We start from the raw sequence: 20,163 nt of genomic DNA, 5'->3' as shown, positions 1-20,163 counted from the left end.
GATAGGGAGGTGGAGTTGGATGGCAGCAGAGGGAAAAATGGAGTGACACAATGATGGAGGAGGGAGAAGGGGGTAATGATAGAGGGATTTAGAGGGGAGAAGGAGGTAAAGAGGGAGAAGAAGTATGACTGGATAGAGGAGAGAGAGTCAGAGATAGGGAGAGAGGGGGGAGAGAGAGAGGTAGACATCAGCATGAGACTAATCAAGACACTCTTAGTATGATGAGGGATGGGGGATGAAAGGATGGTATGTAAATATCCTTAGAGATCTCTTCTGGCTTTGTAGAGCACTTGAGGCACAGAGCCAATGTATTCAGAGAGAGAGAGAGAGAGAGAGAGAGAGAGAGAGAGAGAGAGAGAGAGAGAAAGGCAAAAATGAAGAAAACCAAAGGTAAAGAGGTATAAAGGAAACAATATATATGGATAAAGTTACAGACAGAGGGGAGGGGCTATCAGGGAAAAGAAATAGGCATTGAACCTCTTCAATTAAGTCAAATTAGTCTATATTAGCCTAATTACCCAATATTTCACTTTAAGTAACATGCAATTCTGGGGCATAATCATTGTGATAAAATGTGAGTCTGAGATCTGGAAGTGTTTTTCTCTGTTCTGGTTCACATAGACTGCTTTTGTACGTGCATTTTGAAAGGCTGCGACTGTATCTTTTTGTCGATGAAATTGCATCCAAGCGTTTTTCTTCAGATCCCTATCTACTTAATGGTCATGCAAAACCCCATTTAGTTAACGACGTGGTGAGGGGGAAAACTGTGGCTTGATATTAGGGAGGAATTAAGGAAGAATGCTGAAGTTGTTCTTTGAGACAGTTTGCCCCATTATGCCACACATATGTGTGTGTGTGTGTGTGTGTGTGTGTGTGTGTGTGTGTGTGTGTGTGTGTGTGTGTGTGCACACATGTTTTCCCCCATTCACACAGGAGGTCATAGCATTACAGATAATCACATGATAGATCATTTTAAGCCCCTCTTAGGGAAATTGGACTGCCCTTTGTGCGCCTGTGAACATGTGATATTGGAAGTGTTCCATGAGGAGAAAATACCTCAGTGTGCTCGTTGTTAAGGCTATCGTTGTCTTGAACAGAAGTGTGTACAGTATGTGTGTGTACTGTATATGTGAATATGTGTAAGCAAGGAGTGTACAGAGGTCACGCTATTTTATCTGTATCTACTGTATTAACTAAAGGGGAAAAACATATTTGTATTCATAGTTGTAGATAATGGACTCCATATATCCAATTTCAAGACACTGCACACGATTGTTGCTGAAAAGACAATGGGCCCTATTGTCGCAAAAGCGGTAATTTCGCGTTTGCGCTTGTTTAACGCCGTGCACAATGCAAATTGGGGCGTGCACAAGCTCATTTGCATTCTCCCTGCCACACTATTAGCTCTATGCATGGGGTAGGCGTGCCACATGCCAAACCAGGCGTGTCCGTGACACAGATGGCCTTCTCCTATCGTCAGCATGCGCGCAATTACTTTGTGCTAAGAGCTTTGAAAAGCACCTCTTAAGCGCAAAAATATCGCACCATAATCTCCGCGCTGCACAGCGCAGTGCAGAGGAATTCCTTTTGGATACGTCATTACGCACGAACATGCCACGCCAGGACATCAAATTTGTTTATTTCCAGTCATGTTATGTAACACACGTCTCTCTCTCTCTCTCTCTCTCACACACACACACACACACACACATACACACACACACACACACACACACTGACCTCAGCAGGCCAAAGCCTTTTTTCTTGCTCTTCTTTTCCGTCTCTTCTGGCTCCTCTGCTTTCTTCCTCTCCTTGTCTTTTCCTTTGGCCTTGTTCTTCTCTTTCTTCTTTGTTCTACCTTTCTTTTTCTTGTCTTTCTTGTCTTTCTCCTCAACCTGATCCCCCGCTCCCTGCCGGGATGAGCCGCTGGCGGGGGTGTCCCGGCCTGAACTCTGATCCGAACCATCATCTAGGACGGGTGGAAGAAGGAGAGGAGGGGTGAGTCGTGAGAGACACACACAAACGAGGGGAAACAATCACAGCAGGTTGTTTTTGCTCACGCCAATTAGTGTTGTAAAATTAATTCAACCACAAACCCCCCGAAAAGGCAGTTTCAGCCAAACAGAGAAATGGGCATTTCTCGTACAGAAAGACAAACAATATGTAATATTCTATTTATTTGTTACTATTATAATGTCCAAAAACTGTGCATCTGTGTAACCTGATTCCATGCAGAGCTTTTAGCGCTATCTATTCCAAGTAACATGAAGAAGAAGTCAGTGCTGGAATGACAAGTTCCCACAGGTGAGGCATTAGCATTAGCTAATGCTTTGATCCAGAGTGGCTCATTATGATGGTGGAACTAGAAGGCAGGGCTGCACAGTGAGCACAACTGTGTCCTGACTGAGTCGCTCACTTGTGCTGCCGCCAGTTGGACAGGTACAGTTACTGTAGCTGACTGTTATGACCAATAATTTACAATAGGGCTGCAACTAATGATTATTTTCATTGTCTGTTGATTATTTTCTCGACTAATCGATTAGTCGGACTCGTTTGGTCTATAAAAATGTCACCCCAAGCCCCAAATTATGTCCTCAAATGTCTTCTTTGGTCCTGACCAACAGTCCACAACCCAAAGACAATCAGTTTACTGTTATATAAGACTAAAGAAACCAGAAAATATTCACATTTAAGAAGCTGGAACGAGAGAATGTTAATATTGTTTTCCTTAAAAAATTAGTCTAAACATTAATCCATTGTAAAAATAAATTATAGCTGCTGCGCAGCAATGACTCGTGGCCGGGCAAGTCTCAAGGCTTTGAGCTATTATGACATCAAAATTGCTCGAGTGACATCAGTGATGGCATCACAATTGCTTGAGTGACTGATGACATCACAAATACAACCTAATTGCCCTAGGTCAGTGGTTCCCAACCTTTTTACACCAAGTACCACCTGAGAAAGTAGTTGGCTCTCCAAGTACCACCATTTGACCGACGTTAAAATACAGTCTATTCAGCTATGCACAGTTCATGCAGGAGGCAAATTTATTCCAACCTGCAGCCTATGTGCAACCTGCAGCAGCTGCACTTGTGCTGGGTTGACTGCTGTCTTCACCTCCTTGTGCTTCATCGTTGCTGCTCCCCTCTACTACAGCTCTTTTACGATTCCCTCCCGTTTTGATCCACTTTAGCATCTCTCCTCGTCTTTGTTCACCACTTGTGTAACCATGCGGGGCGGGCAGGTAATTGTGCATGCGCAACAGGTATAGTGTCCGTCAGAAACAAATATTTGTTTCTAAATCTCAAGACAACAAAATAAACCTCAATTTCAATGATCACAAGTTTATTTTCATTCGTAGTATTATTTTGATAGATAAACATGTTTTACAATTGATTTTAAAGTTGGGTTTATTTCATAATTTAAACATTGGGATTCCAGGGATCAAGTACCACCAGCGGGGGGGGGCGCAAGTACCACCTACCTTGAGAAACACTGCCAATAATATTAATAATTATTATTATTATTTCACTTTCACATGTTTGAAAACTACTACTAATGACCACCATGGATTTTGCAGAAAAAATAAAAAAATAAAAAAATTCACAGAGCCTTCCAAGTACCACCAGCAGGGGCGCAAGTACCACCTACGGTACGCGTACCGTAGGTTGGGAACCACTGCCCTAGGTAATTAAGGCAATTAGGCTATACATGGGGGCAGAATTCAATGTTTTGATGCACTGTGGGCTCAATTTTTGACCAATCGAAAATCTGTTTGATAGTTTTGTGTAGGACAGTCTAACGATGCAGATGCTGAAGTTCGGTGTCGTTTGAAGAAAAAATGTGGGAGGAGTAGGGTTTAATTAGTTTGAGAGTTTTTGCAGTTTTGCCGTCTTTAGACTTCATAATTGGCCATAGGTTGCATTGTACAAAAGTTTCTCCTCATTTGGGGCCACATTTCAGTGAAAGTTGCAAAGCCGTAGCACGTATGCCTAATTTTTTATGAATTTTCAAAGTTTGAAACTTTAGACGGTCGCTGTAGTGCCACCGTTAGGACTATTGGCCCCAAATTTGCGTCAAAGACGTTTGGCATGGGACTGGACCTTTGTGCAAAGTTTGGTTCGTTTTCATGCATGGGAAGTCGAACTTCCCGGGAGAAGAATAATACAGGCAAATACAATAAGTGGCCCTGCCGCTTCGCTGGCCCGGCCACTAATAAATACATAAATAAATTGTAAAAGTCAAGATACAGTCGCGGCCTTACTGTATTGACTGGGAATGCTGAAGCACTGTGGTATTAGCTGCGTTCAGCCCTGCATCCCACAATGCATCAGCTACGCAAGAAGCATTGTGGTTGTTACAAATGTTCCCCCGCCGATGCCGATTCGAGGCGGGATGCCCCCCCCCCAGGGGCCCATCCTGGGCCTCTGGATCCAGCCAGCTCCCTGAAACTATCCCTGGATCTATTGCGAATGATGACATCATCACAATGGGAACCGCGGCAGTGAACGATGACATCATCACCGATGTCATCACAATGGGAGCACAAGACATCATCAAACGTGACGTCTCGCCGATGACATCATTATGACATCACCGGTGATGCGCTGCAAACGATAACTATCAGCAAGCGCACGACTGTACAGTACGAAGCTATCAATTGACTCACATTCCATTCAACTATGTCGGAAACAGCAAGCCACACAGCACGGAGTATTAGTCTGGTAGATGAGATCTATCAATCTCTCAGAGATGATTCTCCAGATGCAAACCACTACTCTACTACAGGAGGCGTTCACGGAGAAGAACCTCAGATCGTGAGCGGGTTAGGTGGCAGGAACTCTATCGTGCCGTGATGGGCACAATGAATGCTAACAAATTAAGCTTGTCACCCAGAGAACAGCCAAGAACACTCTGCTAGCCAACCTGAGGAGGGAGGTCCTCCAGCAATCCCTCCATGAGCCGAGGTACCAGGTTGGAACGTGAAAGAGCGGTTGGTCCCTTCTGCGAGGAAGCCAGAGGCCTGGCGACAGATTGGAATGACTCCGGTAGGAACCTCCCACCCCTGGCTGCCTTACACTCAACCAGGACCTGCCGGATCTCCAGAACACTGGTACTCACTGCATTTAGCCCTGCATCCCACAATGCACCAGCTACGCATGAAGCACTGTGGTATTAGCTGCATCAAAGACGATGGGATTTCAAGCAAGACAGCCCAACTTCAACTCACTTCCTGTCCTTTTGTCACGTGGGTTTTGCCCATGGTTTTCCACGGACGGATTTGTTAGAATTGGCGGAGCCTGCGGTGACCCATCTATAGTAATATAATATCTATGGCTGCATTCAGCCCTGCATCCCACAATGCATCAGCTACGCATGAAGCACTGTGGTATAGGCTCATTTCACAGCAACCTTTTGAGGTGGTAAAGCAGGAAATAACGCAGGTGTAATCATTGGCATTAATGAGGGCACCAGCTGGCACTGGAACACCTAAACAGAACGGAAGCATAATTAATGGTATTAGCGTACAGCTGCTTTACTTCCTGCTTTTACCACCTCAAAAGGTTTGCTGTGAAATGGGTCCATGAGCTGCATTTAGCCCTGCATCCCACAATGCATCAGCTACGCATGGAGCCCGACTGCACTGCCCCTGTGAGGGGCTGTTCCCTCTTTACTACATGGGAGCCATGCTGTGGCCTGTAGGCAAGACTGCAAAGAAAAAGAACAACTGCAAATTAAACCACTGACAGCTACTGTATGTATTTACATTTAACCTTGAATTTTCAACACTTTGGTTTAGTTGCAGGGTCATGGAAAACTTTGAAATGTTGTTTTATACTTAGAGAGAGAGAGAGAGAGGGGGGCGGGCTTCAGTTCACTTCAGAGAACTGTTTTCTGTCAATTAACAGCAACTCTCTAAGTGTTAAATAGTTAGAGATATGGTGACAGACATGGCGTGTGTGTGTGTGAACCTGTTTGTGCAAGTGTGCAGGTGTTGATATGTGCTTGTGAATGCATGCATGCCCATGTGTGTGTGTGTGTGTGCATGTGCGTAGTATGTGTGCGTGCGTGCGCATGTGTATGTGTGCGCCCTTGTGTGTGTGTGTGCGCGTGCGTGCTTGTGTGTGTGTGTGTGGTGTTGACTTGTCATATTAGTCCTATCCTGTGTGAGTGTAGTGATGTGAGGCAGCCTGGCTCATTACTCTAGTGATGACTGATAAGAGTTTGCTGTGACTAACACAGTTAGGGATTAAGTGTAGCTGACCAATGACAACCATTTAGCTCTTGGATAAATATTCGAAGCCAAATGATCCTCAAATCTGTTAACATGTTTAAGCAAAGTCTGCACCTACAAACATACGTTTGGATCGTTTTAATCGAGACAGGATGGCCATTTTATTTGCACCAGGCTGGCTAGTCTTATTGAAATCATGTTCACTGTAATGGAGACAGTTAGGAACCGGACATCCAATAGCTCTTCCAAACTGGAGGCCAACATCCTTAAATTCAAACCCTGTCTATAATCTACAAAGGAATAAGCTCACGTCTTGTCTCTCCTATCATCTGTGTCTATCGTCTTTACAAACAGAGTAAACCATTCACTTGTCCTGTGGTGCAGCACATGTACTGGCAACACACACACACACACACACACACACACACACACACACACTATAAACGTACCCTCTCTGTCTCTCTTACCATCGTCATCTTCAGGTGGCCCATCATAGGATTTATCAATAGCTGCCCTGAAGCTCTCATTGCAGCCTCTTCCTCTGCTCATATTTGGCCGTGGACGGTGGAAGGGGAGGAGCTCGTTCTTCTTGTTCACCTCTGACATGGCCGTCTGGAGACTCTCCAACGAACTGGACTTCTTCAGGCCGAGGGTAGGGCCGACTTCTATGGCAGGGGATGGAGCTGAGAGAGAGACAGACAGGCAGACAGAGACGTAAGAGACGCCATGTTTGCATGAACTAGTTTAGTCTAGTTGGAACTAGCCGTGACTTGGTATGGTATGGTTTGCATCTCTATGAATGTGGTACATCAGCACAGAACATCAGAAGGTTGAAATAATAAGCACATCTTATGCAGCTACACTCAACATTTATTACCAACACTGGAACGAAAATATTGGCATTGCAAACAATTAGACGACTAACAGTTTCATTGTGATTCTACTCCAAGCTCTTTGGTGAAAGACATCAATGTACAGTATCACTGCTATTAAAATACAACACAAAACCTAAGATGCAGAAGACATTCTGTACATTAAAAGAAAGAATGAATGAATGAATGAATGAATGAATAATAAGCAGTGCAGACTCAACGGCCTGACCCGGCAGTAAAACCTTTTTTTTAATCTTTTTCTTTTCTTTTTTACTGATTTTTCTCCCATCTTCTCCCCAATTGTATTTGGCCAATGCCCCCTTGCTGTCCCTGATTGTTGTCCGCTCCCCCCCCCCCCCCCCCCCCCTCCTCCTATACATGTGCTGTCACCAGCCGCTTCTTTTCACCTGACAGTGAGGAGTGGGAGGATGGGAGGATCACACAATTCCCCCAGTTCCCATCCTCCCCAGACAGGCGCACTGACAGACCAGAGGAGGCGCTAGTGCAGCAACCAGGATTCATACCCCACCGGCTTCCCACCCGCAAACACGGCCAATTGTGACTGTAGGAACGTCTGACAAAGTCGGAAGTACCGCTGCCAGGAATGAAACCCGGGTCTCTGCGGTGGTAGGCGAGTGCTGGCAGTGAAACACTTCTGTCCCTCCTGCAGCCTGGTCTGACTGGGTTATGAAGACAGAGGGTGGAAGACAGAAGTGGAGACGGAGACAAAGTGGAGACAGAGACAAAGTGGAGACGGCGGCCGGCAGCCAGACAGGCCGCGACACGGCTAAACTCCAGAGAGCCCGAGCCAAGGAGAAAGAGCGATACGCTTGAGTCTGTTGCTGAGTTTGTGATGGATGCGAGGTCTGCTTCCCTGCTACTCCTTCTCCATCCATCACCACAGGCACTGTGGAGGATATTACTGAGGGAGAGAGCGCGGGGGCGGGCGGGGGTTACTGTATCCAGCAGGGAGCAGGGAGTGATGAAGAGGAGAGAGAGTGCGGGGGGGGGGGGTTACTGTATCCAACAGGGAGCAGGGAGTGATGAAGAGGAGAGAGAGTGCGGGGGGGGGGGGGGGTTACTGTATCCAACAGGGAGCAGGGAGTGATGAAGAGGAGAGAGAGTGCGGGGGGGGGGGGTTACTGTATCCAACAGGGAGCAGGGAGTGATGAAGAGGAGAGAGAGTGCGGGGGGGGGGGGGTTACTGTATCCAACAGGGAGCAGGGACTGATGAAGAGGAAAGAGAGTGCGGGGGGGGGGGGGGGTTACTGTATCCAGCAGGGAGCAGGGAGTGATGAAGAGGAGAGAGAGTGCGGGGGGGGGGGGGGGGGTTACTGTATCCAACAGGGAGCAGGGAGTGATGAAGAGGAGAGAGAGTGCGGGGGGGGGGGGGTTACTGTATCCAGCAGGGAGCAGGGAGTGATGAAGAGGAGAGAGAGTGCGGGGGGGGGGGGGTTACTGTATCCAGCAGGGAGCAGGGAGTGATGAAGAGGAGAGAGAGTGCGGGGGGGGGGGGGCAGAGCCGTATAATAGAAGAGTTCCGACATCTCCATTTACTCCAATGGACCTGTTTTTTTTCCAGGAAGTAAGGTCCTGGAACTCTTGAGTAAAAAAAGCAGCACTGTCGAGTTGCATCAAAATAGACAGTTTGTGTTGTACTTTGAAAGGGTTTTTCATCCCTTGAATCAAATTGTACATTATCAGCTTTATTTTAGCATGCAAAAGTAGCGTGAGACCCATTCCTGGCTGTTCATTGGCTAATGAGTCTCGCATTTTGGTCCTCCGCTGACGCCACTCTCTTACTAGAGGACACTAGGCGGGGGTTACTGTACCCAGCAGGGAGCAGGGACTGATGAAGAGGAGAGAGAGTGCGGGGGTGGGAGGGGCTTACTGTCTCCAGCAGGGAGCAGGGAGTGATGAAGAGGAGGGAGAGTGTGGGGGTGGGCGGGGGTTACTGTATCCAGCAGGGAGTGATGAAGAGGAGAGAGAGTGTGGGGGTGGGAGGGGGTTACTGTCTCCAGCAGGGAGCAGGGACTGATGAAGAGGAGAGAGAGTGCGGGGGTGGGAGGGGGTTACTGTCTCCAGCAGGGAGCAGGGAGTGATGAAGAGGAGAGAGAGTGCGGGGGTGGGAGGGGGTTACTGTCTCCAGCAGGGAGCAGGGACTGATGAAGAGGAGAGAGAGCGCGGGGTGGGCGGGGCTTACTGTCTCCAGCAGGGAGCAGGGAGTGATGAAGAGGAGAGAGAGTGCGGGGGTGGGAGGGGGTTACTGTACCCAGCAGGGAGCAGGGAGTGATGAAGAGGAGAGAGAGCGCGGGGGTGGGCGGGGCTTACTGTCTCCAGCAGGGAGCAGGGAGTGATGAAGAGGAGAGAGACCGCGGGGTGGGCGGGGCTTACTGTCTCCAGCAGGGAGCAGGGAGTGATGAAGAGGAGAGAGACCGCGGGGTGGGCAGGGCTTACTGTCTCCAGCAGGGAGCAGGGAGTGATGAAGAGGAGAGTCATGGATGAGATGAGAGGATGATGGTGGAAGTATTCATCAGACAGAGAGTGAGGCGGTGATCGGACTGGAAGCACTGAAGCGGAAGGAGGAACGGCGTTTTGGCAAGCTCAGTAAGTCTCACAATTGTTGCTATGCTGCTGCAGAAAACCCAAACAAGGCCAAGTTGAGTGTCAAAGTTCACCCTCGAACCCCCTGCAAAGCTCCCAACACTTGTGAGGATTGCCGATAGGAAAACAAGAGAGGAAGAGTGAAGGGAGACCAGATGTGTGATACTCCCTACAGGAGAGGGGGACAACCAAGGAGGCAAGGATGAAGAGAAAGGGAGGAAAGAAGACAGGGAAGAGAGCAAATAAGTATTCTCCAGGGAACACCATGTTAGACAGGGGAGAGGGAGTGAGGGGGAGACAGAGAGAAATGGGGAAAAAGGGAGGAAGACCGGGCTTGCTGCCAGCTCAAAACACTAGCAATCACACACACGCACACACACACACGCACACACTCTCACACACTCTCACACACACACACACACTTTGGGATTCCTTGCTAGCTCCGGGTTGTCGATATGATGCCTCTGTGATTCATGATAGCTGAACCTGCATCACTTTAGCTAATGATTCTCTATGCACAAGACTGCTCTGCCTCTGTGTGCGTGTCTTTTCTCAGAGCAGATCAGAGGGCTGATGTGACTTCCACATCTATTTAAACAGTCATTAACCACACACACACACACGCATGCACGCACGCATGCACGCACGCACACACACACACACACACACACACACACACAGAGTAATAATGGACATAGAATGTATGCACATGCATAATGTGAGTTTATTGCTGAAGCGGAAGAGATGGACAAGAGGCGTGACAGGTGTCACCTCCACCCACTGAGGTCCCATCTCCACTGGTTTCATGTCCAATGACACTGTCCAGATGACACCCATTGAGATCAACATCATAAACTATCTCTCATGAATCTGTATTGAATCAACCTTGAATTAATGCAGTAGCTGGCACCGCAGCCATTTCCCCCCAAATCATGTAAGATGCAAATCAATAGATGTATTCAAATCTCAACACTAAAAACAAGGCTTATTGCTTGTGCCTTTTGACAGCCGAAAAGTGTGTGTATTTTTTATTCACCACATTAACTCATTGAGTGCCAAGGACGAGTATAGTCGTCAATTCGAATAGTAACGTAGAGTGCCAAAGACGACTAAAGTCGTCAATTGCGTTTTTTGATGGTGGGACGTGGATCAAAGCCTCGTGCATCTCCTGTAAAAATATTGTAGCTATTGAAGGTGTATAACCTATTTTACGGACCCATTAGGTGGCGACAGTGCTCTCCAGATTAGAGAAAGTTGAGGAAAAAAAGCAGAAAAAGCCCCGTGATGAAAGAGAAACCGATGCTGGAGCCAGAGCGGCACAGATTGCTCTGGCTGCCTGGAGCCAACGTTAGCTGCGAACAGCAGTCAATCCGCTCCCACAAATGAGCCCCTCTGTCTCTGCTGCATAGTTTCTCCACACGATTAGCCGCCAGAAAATAAAACCAAAGCCAAACCATTCTCATGAGAATGGTTTGGCTTTTCAGTGTCGCGCTGGGAGCCGGCGCACAAGGCTGAGCGCTCCGAAAATAGACTGGGTGCAGCGCACTTTGAAACGCGCAGCAGAAAGCCTATAATCGGACGCAGCTTCATTACCAGCTCACAACCGAAACCCCAGAAACGCAGACGAACGCGAGCCCGATCCAGACTCCCCCGACGAGCGGCCGCCATCCGAACATGGATCCGTAAGGCAGCAGAGCCTGCCATAGCAGGCAGCAGAGACTCGCCTGACACACGCAGCAGCCAGCACAGCGAGCAGAGCCACCAGAGACACTCCCACGGAGGAGGAGTTTGGAGTTGAGGGGGGTGTGGGTGCTGTTTATTGAAGGAAATTACTGTTCAGATGTTTCAGGTCAGAAAATATTAGCTTCAGAGTCAGTGAATGTGCTTGAAATGCTTCATTTCACAAAAGGCTGAATATCTCAGCTTCTAATTTGAAACGCCTGTTTTTGCTGGAAACAACCTATCTTCTCCGGCTCATAACTAAAGAACAGTATCTGATTTCTGATTATTGTATGCTTTTGAAAGGGTCTCTTGCATGGAAACGCTCCGTTTCTTAAAGGAAAAACACTGAAGCTGGGGGTAGAAGGTTGTCATCCGCCAACAGTGAGATTCACTTTTGCTCGTGGACATGAAACAGCAGTGTTTAGCAGAGAGCTACAGCCTCCCACTTCCAGTCATAAGTCACGAGTGTGTGGTCAAATTCAAGCCCACTCACTAGCAAGCATACAGTTTTCAAACAGATAACTAGTCATACAGCTTCATATAGCTGTGGTCCGAATGACTCACTATCTAATGTCAATTAAGAACAAAGTCACATAATATGGAGGGGTTATTTAAGGGTGGGTGAAAGGGATTTTTGTTTGCCATAAATATAGAATACATATCTTAAATTTGAGAGAAGTATAAACATGTGCAAGTTGTTTACATTTGAGGAGGAACGAGGGGGAACAAGTCACCCTTCCACAACCCCAAATGTTTATTGCCTATATAACATGTTGTCTTTGTCTGCTCGGAGTCCTCCCTGAACTTCCCTACAGCTGTGCAACAGTCTCTGACACTGGGGACAATTGTTAGCAAAAAAAATCATTTTGAAGGAATCTTCACCTCCTTTTCAATTGTGGTTGATGGATATGATCTCTGTTATACGGATGGAGAGGCTCAGGTTCCTGAGAACCAACTCACTTAGAAAATGTCTAACGATCTGGGACCCGTTCGCCTGGCTGGTTTCTCATGGACCCCTTACGCGGGATCCCATGTACATTTCTTTTAAGCACATATACGCCTTATGTGGCTGGTAGCACCACGTTGTAATATAGACTGTTGATGTTTCTATGTTTTTTCTTTCTTTTCTTTTCCTGTGCCTGTGCCTGTTTGTTTTGTCTTGTTTGTGTACTGCTCTATTAAAAAATTGGGGGGGGAAACAAAACAAAACATGTTGTCTTTGTTAATTTGACAATAATGCCACCTTGAGATAAATGCCCCTAAACATTATGGTAAGATTCTGAATATATTCACAGTACATGTGCACTGAACAACAGTGGAGACTTTTGATTTAAAGAAAAGAAAAGAAAAAAAATGAAAGAAAAGAAGAAGAAAAATAGAAAATGTGTAATGGAGAGATGGGGGAAAGGGACAGAGAGTTTGAGAGAGAGCGGGTTGGATCCTCGCTAGGGGTGGGAATCGCTGAGTAGCTCACGATACGATATCGTCACGATACTTGGCCCTCGATAACGATATTATCACGATACAGCGATACTGCGATAATCGATATATTGGAAGACGATACATCACGATACCTGTGTAACTGAAGAGAAAAAAATACCCCTAAAAGGCAAGAAGCAGGTATTATGTATTCTCTCTCAGAGTTCACTCACTCACTCATACCATTTTCGATACCACGGAGGAAAAGTTACACATTAAGTCTTTTTATTATTATTATTAAAACAAGAAAACCTATATAACCTACCTACCTATATCATTTCTAAAAGTAGATATTAATGATCAAACATTTCCATTCATGTAGCCTACAGTATTTATGTTTTTGTTTCAACTACAAACATAAATAAACGTCAACTTGAAACTATGTTTGAACTACCACACACAGCATAATATTTTAGCCTGTTTATTTAAAAAAAAAAAAAAAAAAAAAAAAAAAAAATTTTTTTTTTTTTTTTAAATAAACATATCGATACTTGGTGCTAGTGTATCGATAACGTATCGCAAGTGGAAATATCGCGATACCGTGAGTATCGATATTTTGTCCCACCCCTAATCCTCGCATATTAAGATATTGGATATAACTTCAAAACTGCAAACAAAGAAAAAAAAAAGATTTAGGTTATTGACCATCGATAGCCAAAGCCATAACTGCATGAAAGCTAATAGCACACAGCTGCCACTCGCCTAAAGCAAACTGTACTGTAAAGTGAATGTTTGATGTTTAGCCAAGGAGCACAGCACAGTCTTACAGCTAACAAAAAACAAAGAAAATTAGTTTTAAGAGAAAGTTTAAAGAGACATGTGAAAACGAATATTTGATTCTATGGCTGAGATTGGCATGTGTTCTTTGAGAGAGGTTACTGTAGATATATCCAATTCAATAGATAATCCACTGTTTCAATACTGGGAGGACACTGGATTACAGCTGCCAGCAACACTTGAACCAAGGCCACCAAAGGCATGAGTAAACTCCATTGGAAATATATGGGATGTTTGAAGTTTGATTCTTTTCATCCACACTCAACAGAGGACCCTGATACTCTAAGGCCGACATATTTGAGGTTGCCAACAACATACGAACCAACACAAACCGCTTGGCTACTCAAGACATGAGAGCACTCAAAGTTAAACAATCGGCTGCCGTTTGCCTTTCAGACACATTCAATAGATAATCCTGCCGTTTGCCTTTCAGACACATTCAATAGATAATCCTGACGTTTGCCTTTCAGACGCAGAGATAGATAATCCGCTGCACCAACGTTCAAAAGACACATTGAAATGTGAACACAGAAATGTTTGGTCATGCATTGCTCTCTAGAGATGAATAAATTCCATAAGAAATATGCGTTTGATGTTTTCCAGTTAAACTCAATGTGAGGAGCCAGGGTTAAGGTTCATTAAGGGTTAAGGTTCATTAAGGGTTAAGGTTCATTTTCCACTGGAGAGTTTGTACTTTGAGGGCAAATTGCAGTCAATTCAAAAAGGTCTAATATTGCAGAACATGCAGCATGCACACACACAGACAGTGACCTCTAAGTCCAAACTTGTCTGTTTGCAGAGGGCGGGACAGTGGGATGAAATAAATGCTATTATAAATAGCTTAGTGTTGTTAGGCTAGGTTATCAGGGAATGGAGAGCACACACACAAACACACATATAGATGAGCAATGTGCACACAAGCACGCACGCGTGTGTAGACAAACACACACTCTCTCTCTCTCACACACACACACACACACACACACACACTCTCTCTTTCTGACAGACATACATACACACACACGCATGCGTGCACACAAAGTATTTTGCTGTGAGTAGCAGGATTTGTGTCATAAATGTAATTACTGCTGTCCAACTGTAAGATGATAGAATTAAGCTGCTTTTAGACAGAGAGAGAGAGAGAGAGAGAGAGAGAGAGAGAGAGAGAGAGAGAGAGAGAGAGAGAGAGAGAGAGAGCAGCAGAAAGTGTTGTGAGGGAATGGATGAGAGAGTGGGGGGTTGACAGAGGAAAACATTAAGATAGGGTGCTATAGAAAGAGAAACAAAGACAGTGAGCCTGGGAATATGGGAGAGAGAATAAGAATGAGAAAGAGAGAGATGAGAAAAGAGAAAGAGAAAGAGAGAGCAAGGAGAGCTATCCCAAGGCAGTGTTTTGGTAGGGAGGCAGCAGGCTGCGTTCAAAGTCAAAATGATAAGAAGGAGTGGCATAGCAACAAAACTAGCAGACTTAACATCAGCACAAACTTGGGCATCCTGTCCAGGTAGTGTAGCAGTAGATTCCCTGCCTACCAACACAAGGGTCGCAGGTTCGCACCCACGTGTTACCTCCGGCTTGGTTGGGCGTCCATACAGGCACATACGATTGGCTGTGTCTGGGGGAGGGAAGCCGGATTGGGGGTATCTGACCTGGTCACTGCACTTGCGCCTCCTCTAGTTGGTCGGGGCGCCTTGTCAGGGTGGAAGGGAACTGGTGGGAATCTTCCCACGTGCTACGTCCTGCCAGTGAAGCTCCTCCTGTCAGGTGTAAAGAAGCGGCTGGCATGTGTCGGAGGAAGCATGGTGCTAGTCTCGGCTCTCCAAAGATCAGCAGGACGTAGCACGTGGGAGGATCACGCTATTCCTACCAGTTCTATTCTGCCCGACCAGAGCAGGCACTAGTGCAGCGACCAGGACACATACCCCCAATCCGGCTTCCCACCCTCAGGCACAGCCAACCGTGCCTGTATGGACACCCAACCAAGTCGATTCAAGATTCAAGATCCTTTATTGTCATTGTCATTTCCACAACAACGAAATTGAAGTGCATCCTCTGCAGTGTCAAAGGTTAAAAAGGGAATATAAAAGACAAGGACAACAAGGACAGACATCATATCAAAAAATGGTAAACAAGTAATAATAAGAAAGCAATCAGTCATTCAGTGTTCATTCTGGGCCTTCCTCCTATTGCACGTTGCCACGAATTGCACTAAGGAAGAGCAGCAAAAAAAAGGGGGGGGGGCAAAACGCCCCTAGTGTATCTAAACAGCATTCAGTGCGATTATTGCTCTAGGAAAGAAACTGGCAGCAGCTCGAACAGGTCGTGTCCCGGGTGCGATGGGTCGCCGAGGATTTTTTTTGCTTTTTTGAGGCAACGGGAGCTGTAGAGGTCTTCCAGAGTGGGAAGAGGGCAACCTACCGCTTTCTGTGCGGAAGAGCTGACCTTCTGGAGCGCTTTCTTCTCTGCTGCTGTGCAGCTGGCGTACCACACACACACACTGTATGTGAGCACGCTTTCAATGGAGCAGTGGTAAAAAGCCACGAGCAGCTTCTGGGGGAGGTGGTGCTTCCTGAGGAGACGCAGGAAGTAGAGTCTCTGCTGCGCTTTTTTGACTAGCTCCTTGGTGTTGGCGCTCCAGGAGAAGTCATCTTTGATCTGGACGCCCAGGAACCGGAAGGTCGAGACCCTCTCCACACTGTCGCCGCCGATATGGAGCGGTAGAATGTCCGTTTTATTTTTTACGAAAGTCAATAATCAGTTCCTTGGTTTTGGTGGTGTTGAGGGCCAGTTTGTTGTCCTTGCACCACTGTGACAGCCGCATCACCTCACCTCTGTAGGCCGACTCATCCCCTTCAGAGATGAGTCCGACCACAGTGGTATCGTCTGCAAATTTGATGATGGTATTGCTGGGGTGGGCCGTAGGTGTAGAGGGTGAACGCAGCCCTGGGGGGAGCCCATGCTGAGTCTGAGAGCTGTGGAGGTGTGCGGGCCTACTCTAACCCTTTGGGGGCGGTCTGACAGGAAGTCTAAAATCCAGTGACAAATGGATGCTGGGAAGCCTAGGTCTGTCAGCTTGGACACCAGTCTGTGGGGAAGGATAGAATTAAAAGCGGAACTAAAATCCACAAAGAGCATCCTCGCATAGCTCCCCCGCTGCTCCAGGTGTGTCAGAGCAGGGTGGAGAGCATAGCTCCCCCGCTGCTCCAGGTGTGTCAGAGCAGGGTGGAGAGCATAGCTCCCCCGCTGCTCCAGGTGTGTCAGAGCAGGGTGGAGAGCATAGCTCCTCCGCTGCTCCAGGTGTGTCAGAGCAGGGTGGAGAGCCATGGCGATGGCGTCCTCTGTGGATCTGTTCGACTTGTAGGCAAACTGGTGTTTGTCCAGGTTTGGTGGTAGGTGGGCAATGATGATGTGACTCCGTACCAGTTTCTCAAAGCATTTCATTACGATGGGTGTTAAAGTGACTGGGCGGTAGTCGTTTATGGTGGGTTTTTTTGGTAGCGGGACTATGACAGAGGATTTAAGGCATGGTGGGACGGTGGACTGAGACAGGGACTGGTTAAAGATGTTGGTGAGGACTCCTGCTAGTTGGTCCGCGCAGTCTTTCAGCACCCGTCCAGCTACTCCGTCAGGTCCAGCAGCTTTCCTCGGGTTAACCGCCTTCAGCGTGCGCCTCACCTCACTCTCCTCCACTGTGAGTGTGTGAGCGCTGTTGATGGGTGGGAGTGGTATGGCCGCCGCCGAGTTTGATTCGAAGCGGGCGAAGAAGGTATTTAACTCCTCTGCCAGCGAGGCATCGCCATCAACAGCTGGAAGGTTACTGGACGTGTAGCTCGTGATATGCTGGACCCCCTGCCATACCTGTCTGGTGTTGTTGTTCTTTAGGTGATCCTCTATCTTCCTTTTGTAGGCTACCTTAGTCTCACGGATGCCTCTCCTTAGGTTGGTTCTGGCGGTGCTGTACCGTGCTCCGTCACCAGACCTGAACACGATGTTTCTCTCTTTCAGCAGGTGCTGGACTTCTCTCGACATCCAGGGCTTCCGGTTGGGATAGACCCGTATTTGTTTATCCACAGTGACAGTGTCCGTACAGAACTTAATGTAATCCAGGACCACTGTTGTGTGGTTCTCCAGGTCGTGGTGTTCAAAGAGGTCCCAGTTTGTTCTTTGGAAGCAGTCCTGTAGCTGATGGGGGGCACTAGCAGAGCACCGAGTGTTGTAATATTGGTTGCATGGATGCATGCATTTGCATGGAGGCAGAGTGTGTGGGAGATTTGTACTATGTGTGAGCCTGAGCTGTCAAAAATGTGACTGGGGTGTATTGGCTCACTCCAGCATGGATCCCACTGGCCTACCTGGCCAATCTTGGCATTTGAATGCTGCGTAGGGCGTGTTCTGCCTGCAAGTGCAGTGGGATCCATAATAACGGTGGAGAGACATACTAGAACATTTCATACCCATACAATGTTGCATCTAACCCAGTCCCTGCCTGTGTAAAAATCTGCATTGTGAAACCACAGCTTCTATGCAACCAATGAATATTTCTACGCTCACTCACCCAAATACTATATGCTTCGTAAAATACATCCTATGACGTGGCTTGTAAATGGTGACCGATGACGTTGAGTTGTGTGTGCTGGTATCTGCCTCGCTTGACCAGTGAGTGCTTGTAAGAGTGTGTTTGTGCATCAGTGAGAGCATGTGTGTGTGTGTGTGTGCAGTGTGCATCTGCTGTGTGCTATCTTAGGGTGTAAAGAGAAGACCTGAGAGAGAGAGGGAGAGAGAGAGAGACAGAGAATGTGTGTGTGTGCTGTGTTTAAATCTCCTAGCAGATGAAAAGCAAGGTTTTCCTATCCCACAGGGCTCCATAGTAATTGAATGGGCATCATAAACCATAAAACCATGTGACATCATCTTCAGTCTCCAGACACCATTCAGTGGTTACCTCAGGGCTTAGTGCATGCACTGCTGCATTGAGCAGATACAAAGCCGACAGAAATATATACTATATATATACTGTAGAGAAATATATACTATATACTGTAGAGAAATATATACTATATACAGTAGAGAAATATATACTATATACTGTAGAGAAATATATACTATATACTGTAGAGAAATATATACTATATATACTGTAGAGAAATATATACTATATACTGTAGAGCAATATATACTATATACTGTAGAGAAATATATACTATATATACTGTAGAGAAATATATACTATATACTGTAGAGCAATATATACTATATATATACTGTAGAGAAATATATACTATATATATACTGTAGAGAAATATATACTATATACTGTAGAGAAATATATACTATATACTGTACAGAAATATATACTATATACTGTAGAGAAATATATACTATATACTGTAGAGAAATATATACTATATACTGTAGAGAAATATATACTATATATACTGTAGAGAAATATATACTATATATATACTGTAGAGAAATATATACTATATACTGTAGAGCAGCTCAACTAGAAATATATACTAGTAGAGCAGCTCAACTAGAAATATATACTATATATATACTGTAGACCAGCTCAACTAGAAATATATACTATATACGGAAATACCAATATGTGTAAAGATGGCCTAGTTGCCACAGAAACCATGAAGCATCAATAGCAAATGTGTCTCCTCAAAGTGTCCTTGAGCGCCTGGTTCAAACCATCTGGATCCGTGAACTCACATCCTGTTTCGTTTCGTGGATCCATCTGGATGCTGTGCACAGTCATTTCAATAGGTGGAAGTAGCCAATCAGCGTCGGATCCAGTCAAATCCAAATCCATTCGGAAGAATGGCGAAATAACGTATATATTTTCTGCTCAGAAACTCTGCTGTTGCATACTCTCTCAATTGTTTAATTGGTGTTATTGAGTCTCGTTCTGCAATAACTGCACTTTATGGCTGTTTAAACTCGACAAACGTCGACATTACTGCTCGAGCCGAGACCCACGGACCAGTGGCGTTCTCGATTGGCAGGTTACAATGTCAACTACGAGGCACGGAGGCAGGTCCCTGATTGGCTAGTGAACTCTGCAACTTCTGAAAGCGCCCGCCCAGGGCTGGAGGCCAGACAGAAATGCAGAAGGAAACAGAATGTGAGTTCACCTGACCGGATGGTTTACCAGGCAAGCAAGACCGTACCATCTCATCTGCTCACTCATTTGAAGCTGTTCTGGACCGTACCATGTCATCTGCTCACTCATTTGAAGCTGTTCTGGACCGTACCATCTTATCTGCTCACTCATTTGAAGCTGTTCTGGACCGTACCATCTCATCTACTCACTCATTTGAAGCTGTTCTGGACCATACCATCGTATCTGCTCACTCATTTGAAGCTGTTTTGGACCATACCATCGTATCTGCTCACTCATTTGAAGCTGTTCTGGACCGTACCATCTTATCTGCTCACTCATTTGAAGCTGTTCTGGACCATACCATCGT

At 46.2% G+C, this 20,163-nt stretch overlaps 1 protein-coding gene across 1 annotated transcript in view; it reads right to left on the bottom strand.

Moving 5' to 3' along the window:
• LOC310777830 (partitioning defective 3 homolog B-like) overlaps positions 1 to 20,163 on the bottom strand; it is a gene marked incomplete at both ends in the record, with an annotated part of 422,164 nt that overhangs the window by 174,541 nt on the left and 227,460 nt on the right. The window contains 2 exons of the mRNA XM_083638182.1: positions 1,741 to 1,969; positions 6,703 to 6,918. Coding sequence (XP_083494308.1) covers positions 1,741 to 1,969; positions 6,703 to 6,918 — 445 coding nt within the window. The remainder of the gene's footprint in view (positions 1 to 1,740; positions 1,970 to 6,702; positions 6,919 to 20,163) is intronic.

The sequence above is a fragment of the Poromitra crassiceps genome (genome assembly GCF_964638095.1).
Source record: "Poromitra crassiceps genome assembly, chromosome: 6".
NCBI classification, from domain to species: Eukaryota; Metazoa; Chordata; class Actinopteri; order Beryciformes; family Melamphaidae; genus Poromitra; species Poromitra crassiceps.
The sequence above is the reverse complement of the archived record's forward strand: the minus strand, read 5'-3'. Positions and strand labels throughout refer to the sequence as shown.